This window comes from Panulirus ornatus, chromosome 35 (assembly GCF_036320965.1).
Source record: "Panulirus ornatus isolate Po-2019 chromosome 35, ASM3632096v1, whole genome shotgun sequence".
Lineage (NCBI taxonomy): Eukaryota > Metazoa > Arthropoda > Malacostraca > Decapoda > Palinuridae > Panulirus > Panulirus ornatus.
In genome coordinates this window covers 194,269-215,763 of record NC_092258.1, presented here as the reverse complement: position 1 = coordinate 215,763, position 21,495 = coordinate 194,269, and the positions used below count along the sequence as shown (strand labels likewise).

The following is a 21,495-nucleotide window of genomic DNA, read 5'->3' as shown; positions in this document are numbered from 1 at the left end:
GTTGGATTCTTAGCAAGAGTTGTATTGTCTCTTACTGTTCTCCCCGTCATGCAGGGAAGCGTGTTTCCCAAGCGTCTTCCTGCTTATCTTTTGGTTGTATCTTTCCATCCGATTTTTGTAATACTACTATTATCAGTCCTTCCGAGTCACACTAGTATGTTGCATCGATCTGTTGCTTCTGAAAGTTGTATATATGTGCTCTTCTGAAGTTTCTTACATAAACAACGTTCCATCGCTCTAATTGCTTTTCATGTTTTTCTCGTATTTAGCTAAAATTCTGTTTCTGATTGTCTTGTATCTCTCCATCTCCCTGGTTATAAGCGTTTGTTATAATCTCAACTTCGTTTTGTCCTTCGTCTTCGTGCACCATATTCATCGAATCCTCGAGGGCTACCACTGCCCATCGATCTGCTCATTGGTGTGTTATGCAACCTTACAGTCCAAAACGCTACTCGTCAATAATCTTAGATATCAATCTGTAGCGACTAAAGTAATGATAGATCAATTATAGTCATTTCAGAAGTACTTTATATACAAAAAGTATAAACAATCGAATTCCACGTTCTCTACAGAATCTTACTTTTAATCAAGTTAAAGTTTGCTAAAGGAAGAAGTCTTCATTAGATACAGAACCCAATGATTCATTTGATATGTTGCTCTCGTACACCTATATCTAGGTATGATTTAGGAGGATGCGTCCTTAGTAATGACTTTTTTTTTTCAGGACGTTAATTCTATCTTCCTCCAACTTCCCACAGGTCTCCTCCTTGGAGAGCAACACCAGCACTAACATCCCATCAGTGCTTCGGAGGTACAGAGGCCGTTCCCACTCTGACTCCACGACCAAGGCGCAGTCCATCTCCACCGCTGGACGTCAGCGCTCGCTTGAGACTGATGTTTGAAGGAGGTTGACACATGATGAGAGAGTAACCACTTAAGAGACTAATGAGTGAAGCAGCAGTCCAGCCGGCAGATTTGTGAAGCGGCAATCCACCACACTAACGTGTGAGGCAGCAGTCCAGTGTATATCGATGTGTGAGGCAGCAGTTCAGCACACCGTCGTGTGAGGCAGCATTCTGTCATAGGAACGTTAGGAAGAATAGTGTTGCTCACAGGCACCAGAATATATGCAATGTGTTTACTTTCTAAATGCAAATTGTAAATCACAAGGAACATCATTGTACGCAAACATATCTGTGAAACATTTAGCTAGTCGCTAAGAATTTTGTTCATCAATCATCTTGTTTCTCAAAGGCGGTTATATGAGAAACATTAAGACTATGTTATGACTGGTACTGTCCTTACAAAAAATTAAAGTGAAGAGAAAATGGAAAGGCACTCGGATTCACCAGTAAAAAGTGCATCTTGCTTTCTTGAAAATCATATGAACAATACCTCAGTCTATCGTTAGCACGAGAAACAAACTATAAAAGACTTCAAATGAAAAACAAAGATAACTCCAGCATCATTAACTTGGGTATCACTTCATCCCAAAAGACATTCGACAGAGGACTCCATCAGCGTTATTATTAAGTCGAGCTACAATATACTGCCCTCCAAATGATGATCTGCTCCTTAACACTTTGATGTACAGAATATCTCGTCTTTTTACCTCTCCGCCCACCAGGAACTGTAATTGCTCCCATAATGCTTGTAAGGAAGGTTTCCCTGATGGCTGGCAATATATATATATATATATATATATATATATATATATATATATATATATATATATATATTCCTATGAGTCCATGGGGAAAATTAAACACGAAAAGTTCCCAAGTGCACTTTCGTGTAATAATCACATCATCAGGGCAGACACGAGAGAGAAATATAAGTCAGTTGATATACATCGAAGAGACGAAGCTAGGACGCCATTTGGTAAACATGTGATTGGACAATCACATGTTTACCAAATGGCGTCCTAGCTTCGTCTCTTCGATGTATATCAACTGACTGTTATATTTCTCTCGTGTCTGCCCTGATGATGTGATTATTACACGAAAGTGCACTTGGGAACTTTCCGTGTTTTATTTTCCCCGTGGACTCAGGAATATCTTGATCACGCGCAAAATTGTGATCCTTTCCAATATATATATATATATATATATATATATATATATATATATATATATATATATATATATAATCCTGAATCGTGTACAGAAACCGATCTGAAAGTGAAAAATCTTGATAACGACATTCTCAAACTGATACCATGTCTGATATTCCCTCATACCACATGTTAGTTTTCCGTAGCCAGGAAGTCTGAACCATTGGAAGTTTCGAGCAACTGCATGTGGTAGAAACTGGTTAGTTTTCAATGGTCAAGAGTACCTGAACCTGACTGTCTAAGTCTCCATAAATGTATCATGGGACGTGACGTTTACTTGTGTATACAAAATTGGTATTTTCCTTCAGTGTCAGTTTTACATATGTATTATTGACCCGTGCTGGCAGGTTAGGCACCCCATATTTTCTCCGCTGTTGTATTATTTCCCAATGCTGCCTCCATTACGGTAGCATATCCTTCACACTGTATCCAAGTGTGAATACATCCAGGTGGAATTTTCTCATGATTATGGATTCTGCATTCTTACACTACTTCTTACCAAAGGTATCTACTGACCTTAACCTAATTATCTGTGCAGTATTAACAAATTCATGCTCTCCACACTCCATTAGCCTATATAAAAACTATATTGCCATAAGTTTTTCAGTTAAGAATATTATTTTCCTGGGCACTAGTCATTAAAATGCGCATCAGAAAAAAAATCTGAAAAACTAAAGCTTTCAAGTATCTTTATCCCAACCTTTACATTGAAATTCCATCTCATACACACAATAACCAATTCCTTCTTATATTTATGCTTCAGCTAATGATAACAAGAGAATAGGAAAATCCAAAATCAGTCTCAAATGCTAGTCACTATATCTAGTCAACAGCATTACATTTAAAATTGAGTAATCTGATCTTCCATTATACCGATAGTCATATTGAATGCACGTGTTCTGTTTTTCATAATTACTGACCACTTTATATAAATGAACATATCCATGATGAAACGTGCACTCGAATCCCTTGGAACCTTGGATAATTCTTAAATTGAAAATAACGTAAGTCAACATTTTCGAAAAGTATATACATATCCATTGGACAATTGCCGGAATTTCAGAAATAGTTTTACTTTCTCTTGTTGGGATCTTAACAAGATGGTCATTGTTTTCACTATTATTGGTTTGGGAGATCAGTGCTCTTGGTTATTTCACCTTGACTGACCTCAGCGTGTACATATTGTAAACAGTCCTCTTATCCTAATGAATATGTTGCATGAATATATTAAAAGGATTTTACAATCAATCTAATGTTTCATTTACGAATGGAATGAACTCGATGAATATATTGAAAAACAAAAGCTACATTAACATCATATACGGGTTAGTGCCAAGTTTCCTCACGATCTTAAGAACGTAAAGTGTTGATAATGTTCGTCTCCTTTATGTTCGTCAGTAATGGTATCTGTAACAGGAGTACAGTTAACTTGACCAAAATCGGCATCATATCGTATCTGATTACAAGCGGAAGTAACAACAACAACGTGGTGGTCTCGCAGTGATGTCAAGTAAAAGCTACTCTGAACGTTGATCTTGTGTATGAAAATGTTGCAGTGACGGAGGTTCCTCTTACTTTATGCAAGTTAGACTCACAAGATGTGTGGCCAGCTAGTGTTCATCCAAGACATGTACAATGTTTGCCCAAGTCCGTGTCACACATTATCCTCTGCTCAGTGACATTCGTATCTCGGCCTTTGACTGTACCATTCGATTGCGTTCCGTTTACTCGGTTTGATTTTCTTCATTCTTATATCAAGACAAATTTGTGTGTTCTAGAGCTCCTAAGAAGTTGATGCAATCATCCTCGCTCTATGATTTACTCATGATCTGGGTATCACCCAAAAACTTATCCAGGTGCGAGTTCAGTCCTTCTAGCAAGTCGTTTATATAGATTAAGAGCAACGGCCCCGGGACTGAGCCCTGTGTCACCAAAATACTTCGATTGGCTTGGATTATAGAATTTAGGCTTATAAGCCATGCACTCGAGCATCTAAGGCTATTCAACGCTCTTAATACAGTTTAGAATATTCTATCTTAGATATTCATTTTAACTCACACAAATGACCAATTCCAGTTGTGATAGACCAAGAAGGGAAGAACGGAAAGCATAGGAGAGAAAATAGTTTACATGTGTTCAACTGAGAGCTTAAGCTTGGCCTTTGCAGCATGGTTAAACCTATCAGGGAAAGGAAAATCCCCGCTGACATAGCTCAAGCCATCACTGCTCTTAACAAACCCCACCACCGCGTTAAGATACTTCGAGAAAGCTCCTTTGATATGCATCCTTTAGTCTACTCCACTAAAGCAATTTTCTGTCAACTGAAGGGGTCTCCCTCTTATCAATCTTTGAGTTTACTGGACTCGGAGAGACTGCTCTGCGTTCGAAGTAACTCTTTTCTTAAAAGATACGTATATTTGCACTTTCTCACTTCTTTAGCACTTTACCGTCCTCCAGTGATATAAAGAACAATATCTTAAGCAACCTGCCAAGCGTATCTGCACATTTGTTCAGCACACAGGGAAACATGATAGATCATTAACGTTACACGGGTTGGGGCTATTTAGCAGTCTGTTTTTTTATTTTTTCCAGACATTTCACCATTTTCCGAGACCTCCATTCTGCCTCAGTGGCGCTGGGGCTATATTTTCAGCTGTGAAAATATCTTGACATTGTCGTTCAGATCCTCGAATATTTTTACACTATCCTCTACAACTTTTCCCTCGCGTCCCTTTGCCAGATTTGTTGCTACTGCTTACAATTTACTCGCGAACGATGTTTGGAAAGGCTCTGGATTATCTCCTTTGTCCACAATGTTCTTTTCAACATTTCTCCCTTTCCTTTCGTAGCCTGCTATACTTATTCGTTGCTCTCACATACTTAGCCTACCATAATCACTCGGTGCTCTCTTATGCCACTTAGATGCTGGCTGACTGGTTGTAACGTTTTCTTTTTTTCTCCACAATGCATACCTAAGTTGTCTAGCGTTTTGACAAATTGCACCACTTTTTCTCCTATGTACTTGCAGCTGCAGGACCTATTTTGCTACTGCTTCACTGTATATTTCACAGAACTTTTTATGACTAATGTAAATCACCTGTATAGGATAACTAGTAAGGACTCTATTGACTTTTTTTCTTTTCAATCATTTCTTGTTTCCTCTGGTTATGTACTTTCTGAATTCCTTTAACTATTGCCATTCCCACTGACTATATTCTTCAGCTCCCCTAGTTCCTGTCTTATCTGCCAACACCTTTCATGTTTTCTTCGCCAAGTGTGGATGCTTGCGCGTGCGTAATTCCCTATTAGTGATTATCTATTTGCACTCAATAGGGAGGGAGCTTTACACTCATGGGGTCCCATCTCTCGAGCATTCTTTATTCAATTACTTAAATCTGTGTACAAAGTCTGCATTAACTATGTCCATTCACCCACCACTCTTATATCTCAAAAGCACTCTTTTACATCTTTTTTTAACAAGTTTCTTGCTTAATATCATGCTGTGTCCACTGGTTGCTCTATTCCTAAATCTCTCGAACTATTCACTCTCCACGCCATTGATCGTTTTAGAAACTTAAGGGTTATGATCAGGTCATCCCTCACTCTTCTTTCCCCCAAGTTCAGCAATTTAAAGCTTCTAGCGTTTTTCTGTATTTTAGCTCTTAATACTGGTGCCATCTTTGATGCCTTTCTATGTGAGCCCTCTGCTTTTTGAGCGGGGTCACCGAACTATAGCAGCATATCCCCGATTGCCTTATGTATGATATAGATCGCTTGCTAAATAATTCCTTATCCGTATACTTGAAAGCTATTTTGATATTTAGCAGAAGACAGTTTGTCGCCTTTACTATTCTCCTAATGCGGAACCATTGATAGGTTAGGGACAATGCTAATTTCCATGTCCTTCTCATACACAAAATCTTGAAGCTTGTGTCCTGCCAGGCAATCATACAGAGGCCTTTCACTTTGTCTCATCCTCATTACTTTAGAACTGATTGGGGTGAATTTTCATCAGTCATGCATCATACCAGCTTTGGAGTCTGTTTAGGTCTCCTTGTAAGTTAATGAAATCCTTCTTGCTTTTCAATTTCGTCATGACTTTTACATCATCTGCAAACATATTCTGTTAGGATTCTAAACCCTCAGGTAAGTCATTCATATAGATGAAGAAGAGTAACGGTCCCGGAACAGAACCCTGGGGAACTCCTCTAGTGACCTACACCCATCAGAAAAAGGCACGTGTATGTGTATGTGTGTGTGATGGAGTAAGATATTTTGTGTACTATGTTGTTGTTCGTGTGTAAGTATGCACACCTACACTTACATACACCCGACTAAGCTAAGTACAACGAGAATAAAGACCTTGGTTGGATGTAGGCCGACTGCCACACTGATGATTCGAAACTATGTCGGTCCTACCCTCAGCTGGCACGTCTATAAAGCTACGGAAGCCCGTGTGTGTGTGTGTGTGTGCGCGCGCGCGCGTTTTCGAATGCGATTTTTATTACATTCCATCACAGATCATGTCTGTTATCACAAAATGTTTGCTCTAGACTGGCGTCACTACTCCTGGATCTAAAGATCACCAATAGGTCATGTTAACTTATGGATGGGTGTTCTACTCATGGAAGCCGTTCCATGTGCTGGAGGTCTATCTCTGTTCACACTGTCAAGACGAGTTCGAGAGAATCCTCTTCAATATGTGCAAACACCAGTCTAAGGTACTTAACGAAACAAGTTACTACCTGCCCTTCTTATATGATTCTGTATCCATTACTTTTATTCCACAGAAGAATCTTCAACAATCTATCCACCAGCCTTTTCCCTCATGATGACCTGCTTGTCACCATGTGCTCGGTGTGGTTCAAGATATATTATCAATCCTGCGTGTCCATCATATATGGAAGGTGTTAAGTTTCGGGTGCAATAAAAGCGAGGAAAAACAATTTTGAATTCAACCCCAATAAATATATCAACATTTTGAGAGGACTGTTGTACTTGAAATATTACCTCAAATTTCAAGTACGAACATACTGAGAAGTAATGAACAAGAAGTCATGTTTAAAGTTCATAAAGATAACGGTTCAAACATCAGACGAATGAGCAATAACTAGTTTAAACGAATATGATTAGGGTATACTATTTCAAACATTAGATGTATGGATAATGATTTGTTTTGCACGTGCTCATTTATTGTTCAGAGCCGTCATCACCACCGGTATACATAATGCTAATGTTGGCAGCGAGCAGTCACGGCACTTTAGTTGTAAGAGACATGATAGTTTATCAACATCGTATCGTCGAAGGCAAATATCTAAGAAATTCAACAAAGGAACAAGTGAACAATTTAATAAACTATATCATTTGGAATCTTATGAAATGCGTTCGTGCTAATGAGCACAACCTCCGACGTATTCGTAAGTTTATTCAGTTCACGCAATATAAGACGAAGACTAGCCATAAGGGTGTGCATTGAGAAGTGTTCCGGCTGTGTTGCCATCAGCAGTTCCATTGCCTGCTGCTTAGTGGGAAGCTGGCTCATTCCTACCATGTACAAATTCTCCACGTACCAATTATGATGTTTTGCGAGAACACTTTTGTAAGCAGAATTCAGGGGTCCGACAAGCGAAGTCTCCGGTTCCAGGGGAATAATGGTGGCTATGGCGAGGGTGAGGAACTGAAGATGTCGCTGAAGGAGAGTGTATGTTATAGTTCCTGAAAAAGGCGATTCGTCTCCAATCGTGCCAATCATGTCCTCAAAGTGGATCATTCCAGTCAGTGTTTGGTATTCCAGTCTGTTTAATCCTTTCGTGTATTCTTCTAAGTCGTGAATACGTTCTTCTAGCCTTTTTGTTTGGATGGCAGCGAAATTACCGAAGTTGCCAAGAAAATTCATCAGGTGGCGATACATTCTTATGTACTCTGTTAGAAGCACATCCCCGCTGTTACTACACCTCAGTATTTACACATAAAGTAACTGTAAGAGAGCGGGCCGGATCTCTACCGGGTGGATAAGGAATGGATTATCGGAAAGATTTTCCAACCTATCTTCGTCGAAGTTCTTATGACTATCAGCATATATCCTAACTAATTGTTCCCTGGTAGATCCAGTGTGCTGTTGCTCCTCAATGCGGTAATTATGATTTTCCAGGACTCTGTAACAGTCTCTTCTGTCCATATCACACTTAATCAAGTCCTCAGAGTCATTATTGTCCATTAAGATATCAGGAATTATTCCCGGAGCTGATGACTCTTCCGTACATTGTTCATCCAAATAGAAGTCTTCAACCTCCGAGTTTTGTGAAACTATTTGCGAAAGATCGTCCTCTGCAGCTTGAAGAGCAATGGTTGACTGATGTTTATTAATGTACGCGAGTTCAGTAAGGTATGTACCATCACGGACTACTTCCTTTTGCTCGTGTTCCTTTTGTCCGAGTAGGGCGAGAAGGCACATCAAGAGTGTGACAACAGGAAGTAACAACACCGTCACCGCCCAAAACTGCAACGCATAAGATATATTTCAGTTGCAATGAAAGGATGAAACCCATAACTTGGCGAGGTAGAAAATCATATCTCTACGGATAACGAGCTCTCCCACATCCAAGTGACTATATTCATACATAAATACGTACACTGTTTTCTGTATACTGATACCGTTAGCTTCAGAATCAGGGATTTACAACAGGAAATAGGTTGTACATGTATCGCTTCATGCAGGCGCAGATTGTATTCTGGGGGTCTACAGCAATGATATTTTCATCTAGGAATATTTGCCTTTAGCCAGTCTTTCTTATCAATGTTTACCTATACACGAAAACATGTTTGCTCAGGAGCTGTCGCATCTCAGCGTAACTAGCAGCAGAACTCTTCTACAGTAAGCTATGAATTTGCATTCCAGGGCATTGTGCACCATATACTATATTCTGGAGCGGTATGATCTCTACATTTAGTTCAAAATGGAGGTTTATTGATAAAGATCGCTGTAATTTACACCATTTGTGGAACGGGAACAGAGAGGGAGATATTCAGTACCCATAGTTTGATATATCATTCCTCATGTAGGATGTTTTATTTCTATGGTTTACACAGACAGTCTGGGACTCTTACAGAGTCAACGCGTGCATTTGGTGCTGCAAACATTGGAAATAAGAACAAAGTTCTTATATTCAACTAACCATATACTTAAGATGAATGTCCGCAATGGAAAGTTGTTGTGGACTCGTTACGGGAAGATAATAGCTCACCCAGTATAGTAGATAGATTAATGTATTTCGGCCTTCCAGCACATTTAACACTTGGTTGGTACTATAACACTGTAGCCATGTAACGTTTACAACTGTCCTGGGACACACAAGAGTTGAGAACACGAAGCTAACCAACATCTTATCTTTTAGGCTAGACTACGAAATGTAAACTTTCAGCTGAGATCATCTTTCACGATTTACATTTGATCAGTGTAGTACCACCACAAATGCTCACAGTCGGTACTTATTTTTGTCATATATGTTTAACACAACCTCTTGTACACATGATGACTTGTTATATATTACCTTAAACCCAACCCTAACATCGTTGCATTACTGTGCACCTCATAACTCATAATAGTTTCACTCCCTATGTTGCTTTCAGTGATAATTTGTATGACTGACCAATTTAGCATGGAAAGTAAATCTTCACATTTTCTTCTTTAAGCTGTACATAACCAAGAACCTGCGATTTCATTTACCTGCGTCTATCAACGCTTTATGTCAGTGCTTAATGGAGAAAGCACTGAAAAAGAGTAACTAAGACTATCCTAGGGGAACACTGAAAAAAGAACACCGAATCATATTCACCACAATGTATCCGAAGGTGGAACCTACTGATCTCGTGACAACACCCAACGTTATACACCAGCTGAGGACAAGAGTACTGAGGAGTTATGGAGGCTTCATCCAAAGCAGCAGCAGCCATTGCCCATGATGGGCAAGGATCCTTACCTCTCGCCGTCCTCATTCTGACTCACATGAACAAAGCTGATATAATCTACCATCTCTGTCCATTAGTGACCGCTTCAGACAATTATACTTCAGCCGGCCATGTCCTCTATACTTATTTTCATTTTCTTACAGTTCTTAACACACTTATCCCCTTTTCGCCCTACCCCTTTCCTCTCTGTCCCCAAGAACTGTGTGTGTGTGTGTGTGTGTGTGTGTACTTCCCAATATTCTCTATTCTTGTTTCCATCAAATTCAGAGTTAAGTATCTCTGTTCAATATTCGGGAAACAATGATGGAAAAAGTGGCATCGCGAGCGGCAGATAGTGATATGAGGCCGGTTTTATGATCCTGCATGAGTGAGAAAGGGAAGGGGAGGGGAGGGGTGAGGAAGGGAAGTGATAGAAGAAGAAAATGGGTAGAAGAACTGAGGATGAGAGGTTGGATAGACAGTCAAGAAGAGAAACGTACGAAAATTATGATGGAAGGAAAAGAACAAAGAAAGGCATAGGTTTGGAATAGCAAGTTGGCAGGGAGGGTAAAAAGGATGAGATAGTTGAATAAAAAGGAGAAAGAATAAGATAGGTAGGAGTGAACAAAATATGGTAAATATGAGAGGATGAGAACGGGAGAGGGAGTCGAACGTAGAGGGAAGACAGAAAGTGTACAGAAAAGACTTCATGGTAGTAAGGTGGACAGTAAGTTTAATGGAAGGTACTAAATTGTTAAGCAAGGGGAGAAATACATGTAAATTTTCATTTGTTGGTCAAACAAAGAATATCATCTACATACCTAAACCAAATTGCATTAGAAGGTAAGATATCTTTTAGTAATTTTGTTCCAAAAAATTCCATATAAAGATTAATTAGTACAGGTGAAAGAGGGTTACCCATTGCCATACCAAATTTTTGAGTATAGTAATCTCCATTGAATTGAAATACACAGTCTTTTAAACAATTTTATCAGTTCAATGAAAACAGACTTTGAAACAGGTAAATGAATATCATCCATGACATCAAATAAATATTCTAAAAGGTCATCAACTAGAACTTTTGTGAAAAGTGAGGAAACATCAAAGCTGACTAGTTTGAAATCAAAATTAACATTGATATTGTTTAGCTTGTTGAGTAAATCCACATTGTTCATGATATTAGAATTTGATACCTTACCCACTAAAGGGCTTGATGAAACTAACCATTTTGATAATTTATATGTAATGGAGCCTACTCACTATAGATCTTGCTGGAAATTTCTGTTTATGCGTTTTGACAAGTCCATACATATATGGCAATGAAGGGGACAAAGATGACAAACTTTTGATAAGAGAAACATTATCTTTCAACAACTTCATTTCTTTATTGAAATGGGAATTAACTGCTTCTAAGGGATTTTTACTGGGTTTGGAATATGTTGTGTCATCATTTAAAATATTCATTTTAGATAAATAGTTACTTTTGTCTAAAATCACAACAGTGTTAGCCTTATCTGCTTTAGCAATATGTATATCCTTGTCTTTTTTTAAGGTGCTAATAGCTCTTATAAATCTTTTAGGGCAATTAGGTTCCACTGGTTTTGACAAACTGGCATACACTAAACCCTTACAGATATCAGTTTCATCATTACTTAAATTACTGTATTTCTCTGAATTACAAAAAGACTGTGACATCAATACAGCTGGCTTCCCTGTTAGAGCAAACAAAACTTAATCCATATCCTAATGCACACAAGGATTCCTTATCTAGTTGTTTATTAGACAGGTTTATCACAAAAAAGAAGGGTTTGTGTTCTTAGTCCAGTCGCTGTTTTTATTAAGATACATCCCTTAACCTAGCAAAGAAATCATTTTATAGAGTTGAGCCCAAACCTCACATTGATACCAAGAATCTTTTAGTTCTCCCTTTTAATAATAATTTTACTTTACTTCTCATGCTGCTTAAATCCTTTAATGTAAATGTTACCTTCAGCAACTATAATACTATAAGGAATATCTTAATCAGGAATTCACCAGAAAATTCCTCTGGATGCATCTATAAAGTGCCATGTGGAAATTGTGATAAATTCTATGTTGGGCGGACTAGTAAGGATCTTTCTTTTATGAGCAACATAAATGAAGTGTAAGAACGGGACAAGAATCAAATGCCTTGTTTAATCACGTTAAAGACTACGATCATTGTACTGACTGGAGTAATGCCATCTCAGTTATTAGCTCAAACTCTATTACCACGAGAAATAGCATGGAATCTTCTATCATTAAATACACAAAGAATTATGATCTTAATATTAGTGATGGTCTATACAAATTAGATAACTTTGTTGATAAGATTTGTAAAATAAGTTTATGAAGGCTCCTTGTCTGTCTTGGACAATCGCATGTTTACCAAATGCCGTCCTAGCTTCGTCTCTTCGATGTATATCAACTGACTTAAATTTCTCTCTTGTGTCCCCCCTGATGATGTGATTATTACACGAAAGTGCACTTGGGAACTTATCGTGTCTCATTTTCCCCGTGGACTCATAGGAATATATTCATCACCCGCAAAATTGTGATCCTTTCCTATATATATGTATATATATATATATATATATATATATATATATATATATATATATATATATATATATATCAATGTGTGTGTGTGTGTGTGTGTGTGTGTGTGTGTGTGTGTGTGTGTGTGTGTGTGTGAGCGAGAGCAGAAGAGTGTTGAAATTGTTTGGACATTTGGAAAGAATGAAGAAAGATTGACAAAGAGGATATACGTGTCAGAGGTGTAGGGAACAAGGGGAAGCGGGAGATCAAATTGGAGATGGAAGGATGAGTGAAAAAGATTGAGCGATCGGGACCTGAACATATAGGAGAGTGAGGCGTGCAAGGAATAGAGTGAATTGGAACGATGTGGTATACCGGGGTCGACGTGCTGTCAATGGACTGAACCAGAGCATGTGAAGCGTCTGAGGTGGACCATGGGAAGGTCTGTGGGGCCTGGATGTGGAAAGGGAGCTGTGGTTTCGGTGCATTACACATGACAGCTAGAGACCGAGTGTGAACGAATGCGGCCTTTTTGTCTGTTTTCCTGGCGATACCTCGCTGAAGAGGTGGAGAGAGGTGTGCTTTTTCCTGTGGAGTGGGGTAGCGACAGGAATGGTTGAAGGCAAGCAAGTATGCTTATGTACATGGGAATATATGTACATGTCTGTGCTATGAGCAAGCGATACCAAGACCAGACGAAAAAAAAAAAAAGGGGCCGATGCAGAATAAACCTAAACTCAAGATTAAACACGGGCCAGTCAGTGCAAGACCAGACCACGAGGCAGCAGCCGCAGACTGGGAAGAATCACAGCTGGTTGTGTGCTTAACTACTCAGTCATGAAGGATGTTCTAGTGACTTATCAATATAGATGCAGGCCCACTTGCTCTCACACGAGACACGGTTAAGTACATACTTGAGACACCTACCTTACCAGCGCCGCAGTAATGTGTGTTGGTTTGTTCTCCCAGTCCACCGTAATTCCTCACGACTGTGTCGTCCTCGTGTATCTTTCTCTCCTCTTCCTTTTTGATAATCTCTTCTTTTTGCCTTATACAAGGAGTCATCGGCTTGTGTAGCAGTTTCTTTTGCAAACCTTTAAAGAAAAAGTATCATTAGAAGTTGAAATCCAAACCATCCGTGGTAGTTAATCTTTAAACTTGTACCCACATTACCCGCCAACCTTACCATTAAACAGAAAATCTTTAATATGTACCTTAGAGGACAGTTAAAGCAAAACCGAGATAACGATGTTGGTCGACAAAAAAGTTTTGTATTCCTTTAAAACTGTATACTCACCACAACAAAATGTTTCATTAGTCCTATGGAGTAAATGACGGACAGATATATGCCGCTAAACTACGTGATATCAGTTTACTTAACTGAAGATACTGCAAAGGCTTCTACAAAGAAATAACCGTAACAAGAAACTGGAGAGTTGACAAAAATCCCTATTTATACTGGTTTAAAGTTCATGGTGCAACAAGGCACTATAATTCCTTCTAAATCAGCAAAATGAATAGGTTTAGTTTAGCAAGAGTAACATGAAAATACATTTCATGATAGAGCAGCAGAATCAAACAGAAAAGGTGTTTACCTTATACTATGCAAGTGTTCAGATGTCAACGATATGATATTAGGAGATGTGTCAGGAAATTAGAGAAAAAGATACAATCTCTACGATATAACGTTCATTTACAAATGATACCTACGCCGTGTATTTCCAAGGCCGAATATTAACCCATTCTACTTTATGATGGTTGTTAAAATTGTAATATCAAATACGGATTCTTGATGCGTGTATACAAATACACTGCGAATGATTTCATAAGACGCTAACCATTCCATACAGTGGAATGTAATATGAATGCAATATCCTGGCTGAAATATGATTTCCAAACGTCAAACTTTCGCAGAAGGAAATGCGGTTGTGTCCTAACTTAGTGAACAATTTTGGTGGAAGGGCGCTTGACCTGATTGTTGCCCGTGACGACAGCATGCTGCGCCCACCATATCCTCCTTCCCTCTAAACTCTTGCCGGTCTCCAAGATGGTCATGCCTGTCCTCCCCGTGCAGGTCCTACAAGGTCTCCTGGCTTCACTGGTCTCCCCAGCTGCCAGCTTTCCTAGCTCTTGGTCTCCGCACAGACAGAGCTGACCGCCTGAAAGTTGTCATTGCAGAGTAGGGGTGGATCGTTCTTAAAATCATTATGCTATTCATATGGGGGTTGTGCCGAAAAGTAGTGGATCCAAGTGAAAGAATTCTACAAAACGAATTATTCTCTATTTCAAAGTAACCAGCATTTTCAGGTACTTGTGGTGTAGTTACTAACTTATGGAAATCTGGCACTCATCATCAGTTTCTATTTTATCAAAAAAGCGTATTAAAAATATGATCAATGATTATCACAAGACTTTCTTATATCTCTATAAAGATAAAAGAGATACTGCCTCGCAACGAAGCTCAGTGAACCATGCAAAAGCGCTCTTTGATATCGCTACTTGTACGTAAATTTCCAGATTTAAATTCTTGTAATTGTCCAGCTAGAAAGAACGTTCCTAGAAATGGACATAAATTTCTGACTTGTCAAAGGTCAGATGGAAAGATGATAATTGGAGGGGAGAGACCGTCAAGAAAGCTTGAGGACTAGAAAAAGGTCTGAACGCAAAAATAAGGATAAACATAAAAATATTGAGTTTGGCCATTCATCATCTCGTAGTAGTTCTTCCATCTTCAGAGTCAGAGACAAACTCGTATGAACCATCAGAAACAGACTTACACCCTAATGCAAAGAGATTTCATTAAATAGAAATTTACTTCTAATTTCTCAGCTGTAACACGCGCTTGTGAAGAGCAGGCTTATCATACAGAGCAGCTGCAACTGTTTCCAGTTCACTACTACAGGAGATAGGTGAAACTGATGAAAGCAATACCAATTTAGTTACTGACAAACAAAATTCGCCGTGAAAGGCAAAAGCACACAGTGAAAGTCTGCAGTGAAGTGAGATGGACACAGCTAATCCTTTTGCCATTTACTTTGATGGGCGCAAGGGTAAAACTATTGTCAGAGAACAAAAAGGCAGCAAATTTTCAAAAAAAGAAAAGCAAATGAACATATTTGTCTTCTACAAGAGCCAGGATCAAAATTTGTTACCCATGTTACTCCGTATTCCGGTAATGGCAGTGATATTGCAAAAGAAATGCAAGGTTTTCTTATTTCATCAGATGTTGATCTAACATATATGAGAGAAATTGGATGCGATGGCACTGCTGTAAATCTACGTTCTAAAAATGGAGTAACAACACTTCTAAAGCAAAAATTCTGGCAAGAATTGTCTTTAAGGCATCTGATCACAGCCATGGATGGTAAAACAAGTGGACCAGTTGGATTTACAGAAGTTGGGTAACATTTACCAGACTGAAAGAATTCCAGTTGATAAGTTTAAAGGCAATCGAATCAGAAGATCCTGAAGTACACTCTGATGAAATGAGTACCTATCAAAAACACACATTTGATATTCATCAAGCAGTCTTTAAATGTACAGTGGATGATGCAGATGGTAGGACACAGGTGGAACCTCAATGACACACGACCGCAAAACACTTGGGATGCTTCCGGTTCGTGCTTTTTGTTTGTACAAAAAGATAATAGTGATCGTAGCACAGACTGTCAAAGGTGAATCACGGTGCAAGTGTCGAAGTTGTCGATGGTGGAATTAGAGAAAAAAAGGTAAAAAATGTGAATCAAATAAATATCTTGGATGCAGAAAGAGAAAAGTTGAATCGATTAAGGTTGGTGTCGACATCTTTTGACCAAATCCTAGAAAGTCTCGTTAGTGGATGAAGAGATGTTATCACACTTTCTCTTAAGCAGTGCTTTGCCTCATGAATAACCGACTCAAGGATTTCAGCCAGACGAAAGAGGAATGTGTCGAAGAAACCCAAATACAGGGCTGGTGGATTGTGTTAATCTGATGGATTGTGGTGGGCGTACGGTGAGCTAAAGATATACAGTCACTCATAAAAGTTCGTGGGGGTCTGCGAGTGTGTGTGGGTCTGTGCAATTCCCGCCCCTTCCTGGACGGCGAGTCTATATAACGACATGACAACGCACGCACCCATACACACTGCAGAAGTGTGATGTTTATGCAATAAAGTAAGAAAGGATTATGTTTGTCAATCATGTCGGTAGTCATAATTAGTTACATATTAATGTTGTATGATATGAAGGTTAGAGCCCTTTCGATGTCTAAGTTTTCATTAAGCAAGTGAGCAGTGACGACGGTAGTGCAGGTCGAGATGCATTCCAATAGTTTCGAAAATTTGCTTCGTATCCACATGAATAATGTTGTAAACCATTAACTAGACGCGCATGGTATGTACCATTAACGTTGTTTAGCATATCTTCGTCATATATTCCTCCATATATCCAGTGAAACCCAAATCTGAATAATAGATAAGCAAGCAATTAGACCAGGACTTAATGAGCAGTGAAGCAGTCCGAGTCGGCCAAAGTCGTAATGGAACAGCCCCGAGTCTAAAGAAGCTATCTACTGAAGCAAGAACACGAAACAAACTATTCACGTAATAACTACAGGAAACTATTGAAGTAGGTATATCGCCGTATATTTGCGATATCATATGCCGCCAGTGATTGAAAATACAGAATATTGCATAATCATGGGCCGCAATGATAATACTATTAATTGATTCAGGCCCATAAATGTGCCTGGTGTTGATGTAGCGGTGTGGACATGTGTGTGATGTGGTGTGGCTATGCTGGTGGGGTCGGACTCTCATTTACTCATAGTTGCTAATGTCGAATATTGTGTGGAGTTAAGCCATTAAGTGGCTGTGTGTGGACGCAGACTTGAAAGTGAGGCGAGGAGAGTGTGACAGCTCTCAAACCCCAACTCCGCCTTCCTCCTCTTTTTCGTTACTTGCGTTTTCGCTTAACACCGAGTAAACATCATGAGAATTCTGCAGTTCACACGGTAGCTGATATTTCGGTAATGTTTTGGTTAACCGTGAACATTATGTTGACACGATTCTCACGCCAAGTACATTTATGGGCCTGAATCATTATTTCATAGTATCAATAATGTGGGACATGATTATATAAGAACCTGTATTTTCAATCACTGGCGACATATAATATATCTAACCTTTTTTAAACCGAGCCCCACTTAGGGAAATGTGAACTTTTAGACATCCATCGCTGGAAACAGAATTCCGTCATCAATAATAATAAAAGAACTGTTCCTGTATGCTAAAAGATTTTTGTAAATATTTAGTTTATACTCTTGAATACAAAGTAACCTAAGCTAAACTAACCTAACTTTCCTAATAAAAAAAAAACTGGAAATCTCCCGTACCACGCCATTGTCGCCCCCAAAGTAGACGGCCCAGTTGTCACAAAAAACCTAAGTTCTGAGTATTATTCTCGCAGACAACATATTCTAATCAGTAGTATCTTAAGTGTATTAAAGAATATTTGCAACGAAACCGATATATCATATGCAGAATTTAAGTTTTGTATGATGACTGTTTCCGAAACTGTCGTGCCCAAACTACACAATTGGCAATATTCTCCATTGCACAGTAATGCAGTGGATAATTATATATATATATATATATATATATATATATATATATATATATATATATATATATATATATATATATATATATATTATCCCTGGGGATAGGGGAGAAAGAATACTTCCCACGTATTCCCTGCGTGTCGTAGAAGGCGACTAAAAGGGGAGGGAGCGGGGGGCTGGAAATCCTCCCCTCTCGTTTTTTTTTTTAATTTTCCAAAAGAAGGGCCAGAGAATTGGGCCAGGTGAGGGTATTCCCTCAAGGCCCAGTCCTCTGTTCTTAACGCTACCTCGCTAATGCGGGAAATGGCGAATAGTTTGAAAGAAAAGAAAAAAAAAATATATATATATATATATATATATATATACATATATTTATATATATATACATATATATTAATAACCCTTGCAAATCCGATTTCCATCGTTTTATACACGTATAATCATAAAACGGCCAAGTTCTGAGCACAACTAACTGCATTATTCCTGTCCCCGCTACCTCCCACCTAATGATCACCTTCATAACACACACGAGTTGCCAGTGATAAAGTATTGGTGAGGAGTTGAAACCTCATGCACACAGTATCCTCCATCTAATATAACAATCAAATACGTAATTACTCAAGACTGGTAAATCTAGAAATAAGGTATTGTGGCTCATTATCCAATACTGTGCCGAGTTGCAATGCCACAAATAACAGAATCCAAAATTACCTGACATGGCAGTTAATGTGTAGGGCCAGGTGAACAGTCGACTGGAATTATGATATGTTGGAAATATATTCTGTAACACATTGGGTAATAGTATTATCTACGTCTTGCAGAATGGACTTAGTTCGTCAACGTCGGATCCAACAGAGTGCACAGGCGAACGCACCAAGCAGACCGTCCCGAGGTTATTCACAAAAGTGGAGCCATCATTGACATAAGGGACGCTGGAATGACAATGGCAGCCACCGCACGAGCCATAGGGTTCGACGTTAAAGCTGTGACCAAGTGGATACGGGGATCAGATGTGGAGGGAACTGTAGCTACCTGTCCAAGAATTAGTCGACCGCAATTGGTAACTCCTGAGGATGATCAGCGAATCGTCCAAGCTGTGATGGAGAAGCCACTCACATCAACTGTTGACAAAACCCAGGAGCTGGGTTTACCCACGTGTAATCCCGAGACGTCATCTTAATGAGTGCTGTATAAGGTCGTGTATCCCAGCTAAGAAGGAAAAACTCACGCAGGCAAATGCACGACATGAATTTGCTAGACACTAAATACGTGATGCAAACTTTTTGAACTCTCTGATCTGGGCAGACGAAAAATCGTTCATTACAACTGCTGCAAAGGCTCGTGTTTGTCAGCGACCTCTGAACTCCAGGTATGCAGAACAGAACATACAGGAATTGAGAGGTGGACGCTATAGTCTGAGCTTCCATGGTTGGATGTAGTCTGGGGGATTAGGATACTTGACACGAATATACAGTTTCCTTAATTCAAAGAAATATATACAGATACTTGAAACAATTATCTCCTTTCGTGCTGCAGCCTTTTGTGCTCCTAATTCGATTTGTTCATGATAAAAGTCCCATCCACACCAGCCGCTTGGTCAGGGATTGGTTTGCTGAACACCCAGTTATTCCGGCCATAGTATTGCCAACCAAAGGGTGACACGTCAACGTATTTGAGAACGTGTGGACAATGATAAGGGAGCACGAGACATACAAGACGAGCGAAATCAGAAAGCCGTAGTAATTCATGCCAAGTAACTAGACATGGTACACCAAGTTCAATCATCCCGTTTTAACCTTGACATACCTAGCCTGGCTGGATATTGGACTATTATTGTTTTCAACCATCAAACGTGCTCATAAGGGGTTGATATAAGCCAACTGCTGTGTAGTCAATTTGGCCCTCTTAAGTTTGCAAAACACCTAAACTAATATACTTTAGCCCAAAATCAAGATACATCCAATCCCACACAAAATTTATTGGTCTTCCTCTTTGAAAAATCTGAATGCCTTTCTACTCCTGCCACACTATGAATTTCTGTTCTTTCACAAACAGCCTCTTTAAGACCCAATGGTTTGTTGTCTTGTATGGCAGGGTACGTACGCATACAAGGTCCCATCTACATCGATCAATAACATTCAGCCCAATACTGGCAAGTTCAAGTCATCAGTGGAGTACATTCAGCCTGGTACAGCTACGGTTTCCTCTTGACCCTTGGCAAGTCTAACTACCAGTCGTCTCATCCCCTCGTCCCCTAGCAGCACGTTCAAACAAAATATTGTGAAAAGCCACCTTTAACCGCTTCTTTAAAACGCTAGCTGTGCCAGCCTCAGCTAATAGAACATTGGTATTTTTGTTGGATATCTTATAGAATAAGGATGAGTGTGGTTTTACAAAGTGTACGGTATTTAAGTCCGGTTGAGAAATCAAGTATTTAAGTCTATGCTTCTGAACATTTTTTTCCGACGAGTAATTAGCTAAGGAACAAATGAATGTTTACGTTTGCCAAATGACGTCATAACCGAATACAAGAACGAAAAATGACCGTTGATGTTAAACAGTAACTCGGTTTACTGTCCTTAGTACATTTACCTTGAATTAGCCTTTCAAATTCTATTCTGCTGTCTAGACAACACATCATCCGTCAAAAGAATCTAGGCCTATATTGTATTATTCTGTTATAGGGCGAAATAATTCACAACAGGTGAAATCTTTTCTGACTTCCCACACTTCGATCTGTAGTTAACTAGTTAACCCCTAAGATAATAATGCGGTCAGAACAGGAAAACAAAATATATAAGCTACCCTAACGTCCTCTACCGTTAATCCATATACTTCTAGAAGGAACACACATCCAGTATTCATAAAACACTCACAGAAAAGCTAACACACTGCAAAAACATGAGGCAGTACTTCCTCCACAGAACCACCGTCAGCAGTCAGCACGCAACTCAGCTCCTCGTCTCCGAGGACCGAGCAATGAAGGAGACGCCGGTCACGTGATCCAGCATAATGGACCCCACTGTTTCGAATCACTTCGCTTACACGGGTTAGTGGGTATCCGAATCAGAGCTTTCAAGTACTGAACTTTATAAGGAAAGTGAATGAGCTGAAACATATCCAGTTGATGACAAGATAAATTTCGCAGTCCGGATTGATAATAATAACAATAATAATGATAATAATAATAATGATGATAATGATAATAATGATAATAATGATAATGATGATAATGATAATTTCTAAAACATGAAGGCTTTTCTTTCAGTTTAAGACAT

General features: G+C 39.1%; 2 protein-coding genes across 23 annotated transcripts in view; one reads left to right on the top strand and one right to left on the bottom strand.

Moving 5' to 3' along the window:
• LOC139760042 (uncharacterized) overlaps positions 1 to 7,042 on the top strand; it is a 174,099-nt gene extending 167,057 nt beyond the window's left edge. For 19 of the 21 annotated variants that reach the window (XM_071682797.1, XM_071682792.1, XM_071682783.1 and 16 more), the window contains one exon: positions 759 to 3,361. In XM_071682797.1, the coding sequence (XP_071538898.1) occupies positions 759 to 902 (144 nt within the window). In that variant the 3' untranslated portion in view covers positions 903 to 3,361. Of the gene's footprint in view, positions 1 to 758; positions 3,362 to 6,903 lie in introns of those variants that run through there. The other 2 variants (XM_071682784.1, XM_071682786.1) reach the window with 2 other exon arrangements.
• Positions 506 to 21,234, bottom strand: LOC139760045 (uncharacterized). Of its 2 annotated transcripts, none has more exons than XR_011715216.1 (3): positions 21,094 to 21,231; positions 13,544 to 13,710; positions 506 to 1,076 (listed from the first exon to the last, which is right to left on the bottom strand). XR_011715216.1 is itself a non-coding variant. In XM_071682801.1 (3 exons), exons 2-3 carry the CDS (start codon positions 13,679 to 13,681, stop codon positions 8,076 to 8,078), a joined length of 675 nt encoding a protein of 224 aa, XP_071538902.1. In that variant the 5' UTR covers positions 13,682 to 13,710; positions 21,094 to 21,234; the 3' UTR covers positions 7,447 to 8,075. The 2 variants fall into 2 exon arrangements, 1 of the variants encoding a protein (XP_071538902.1); XM_071682801.1 differs by lacking the exon at positions 506 to 1,076 and adding an exon at positions 7,447 to 8,612 and having other exon boundaries at positions 21,094 to 21,234.
• Positions 21,235 to 21,495: the final 261 nt, after the last annotated feature.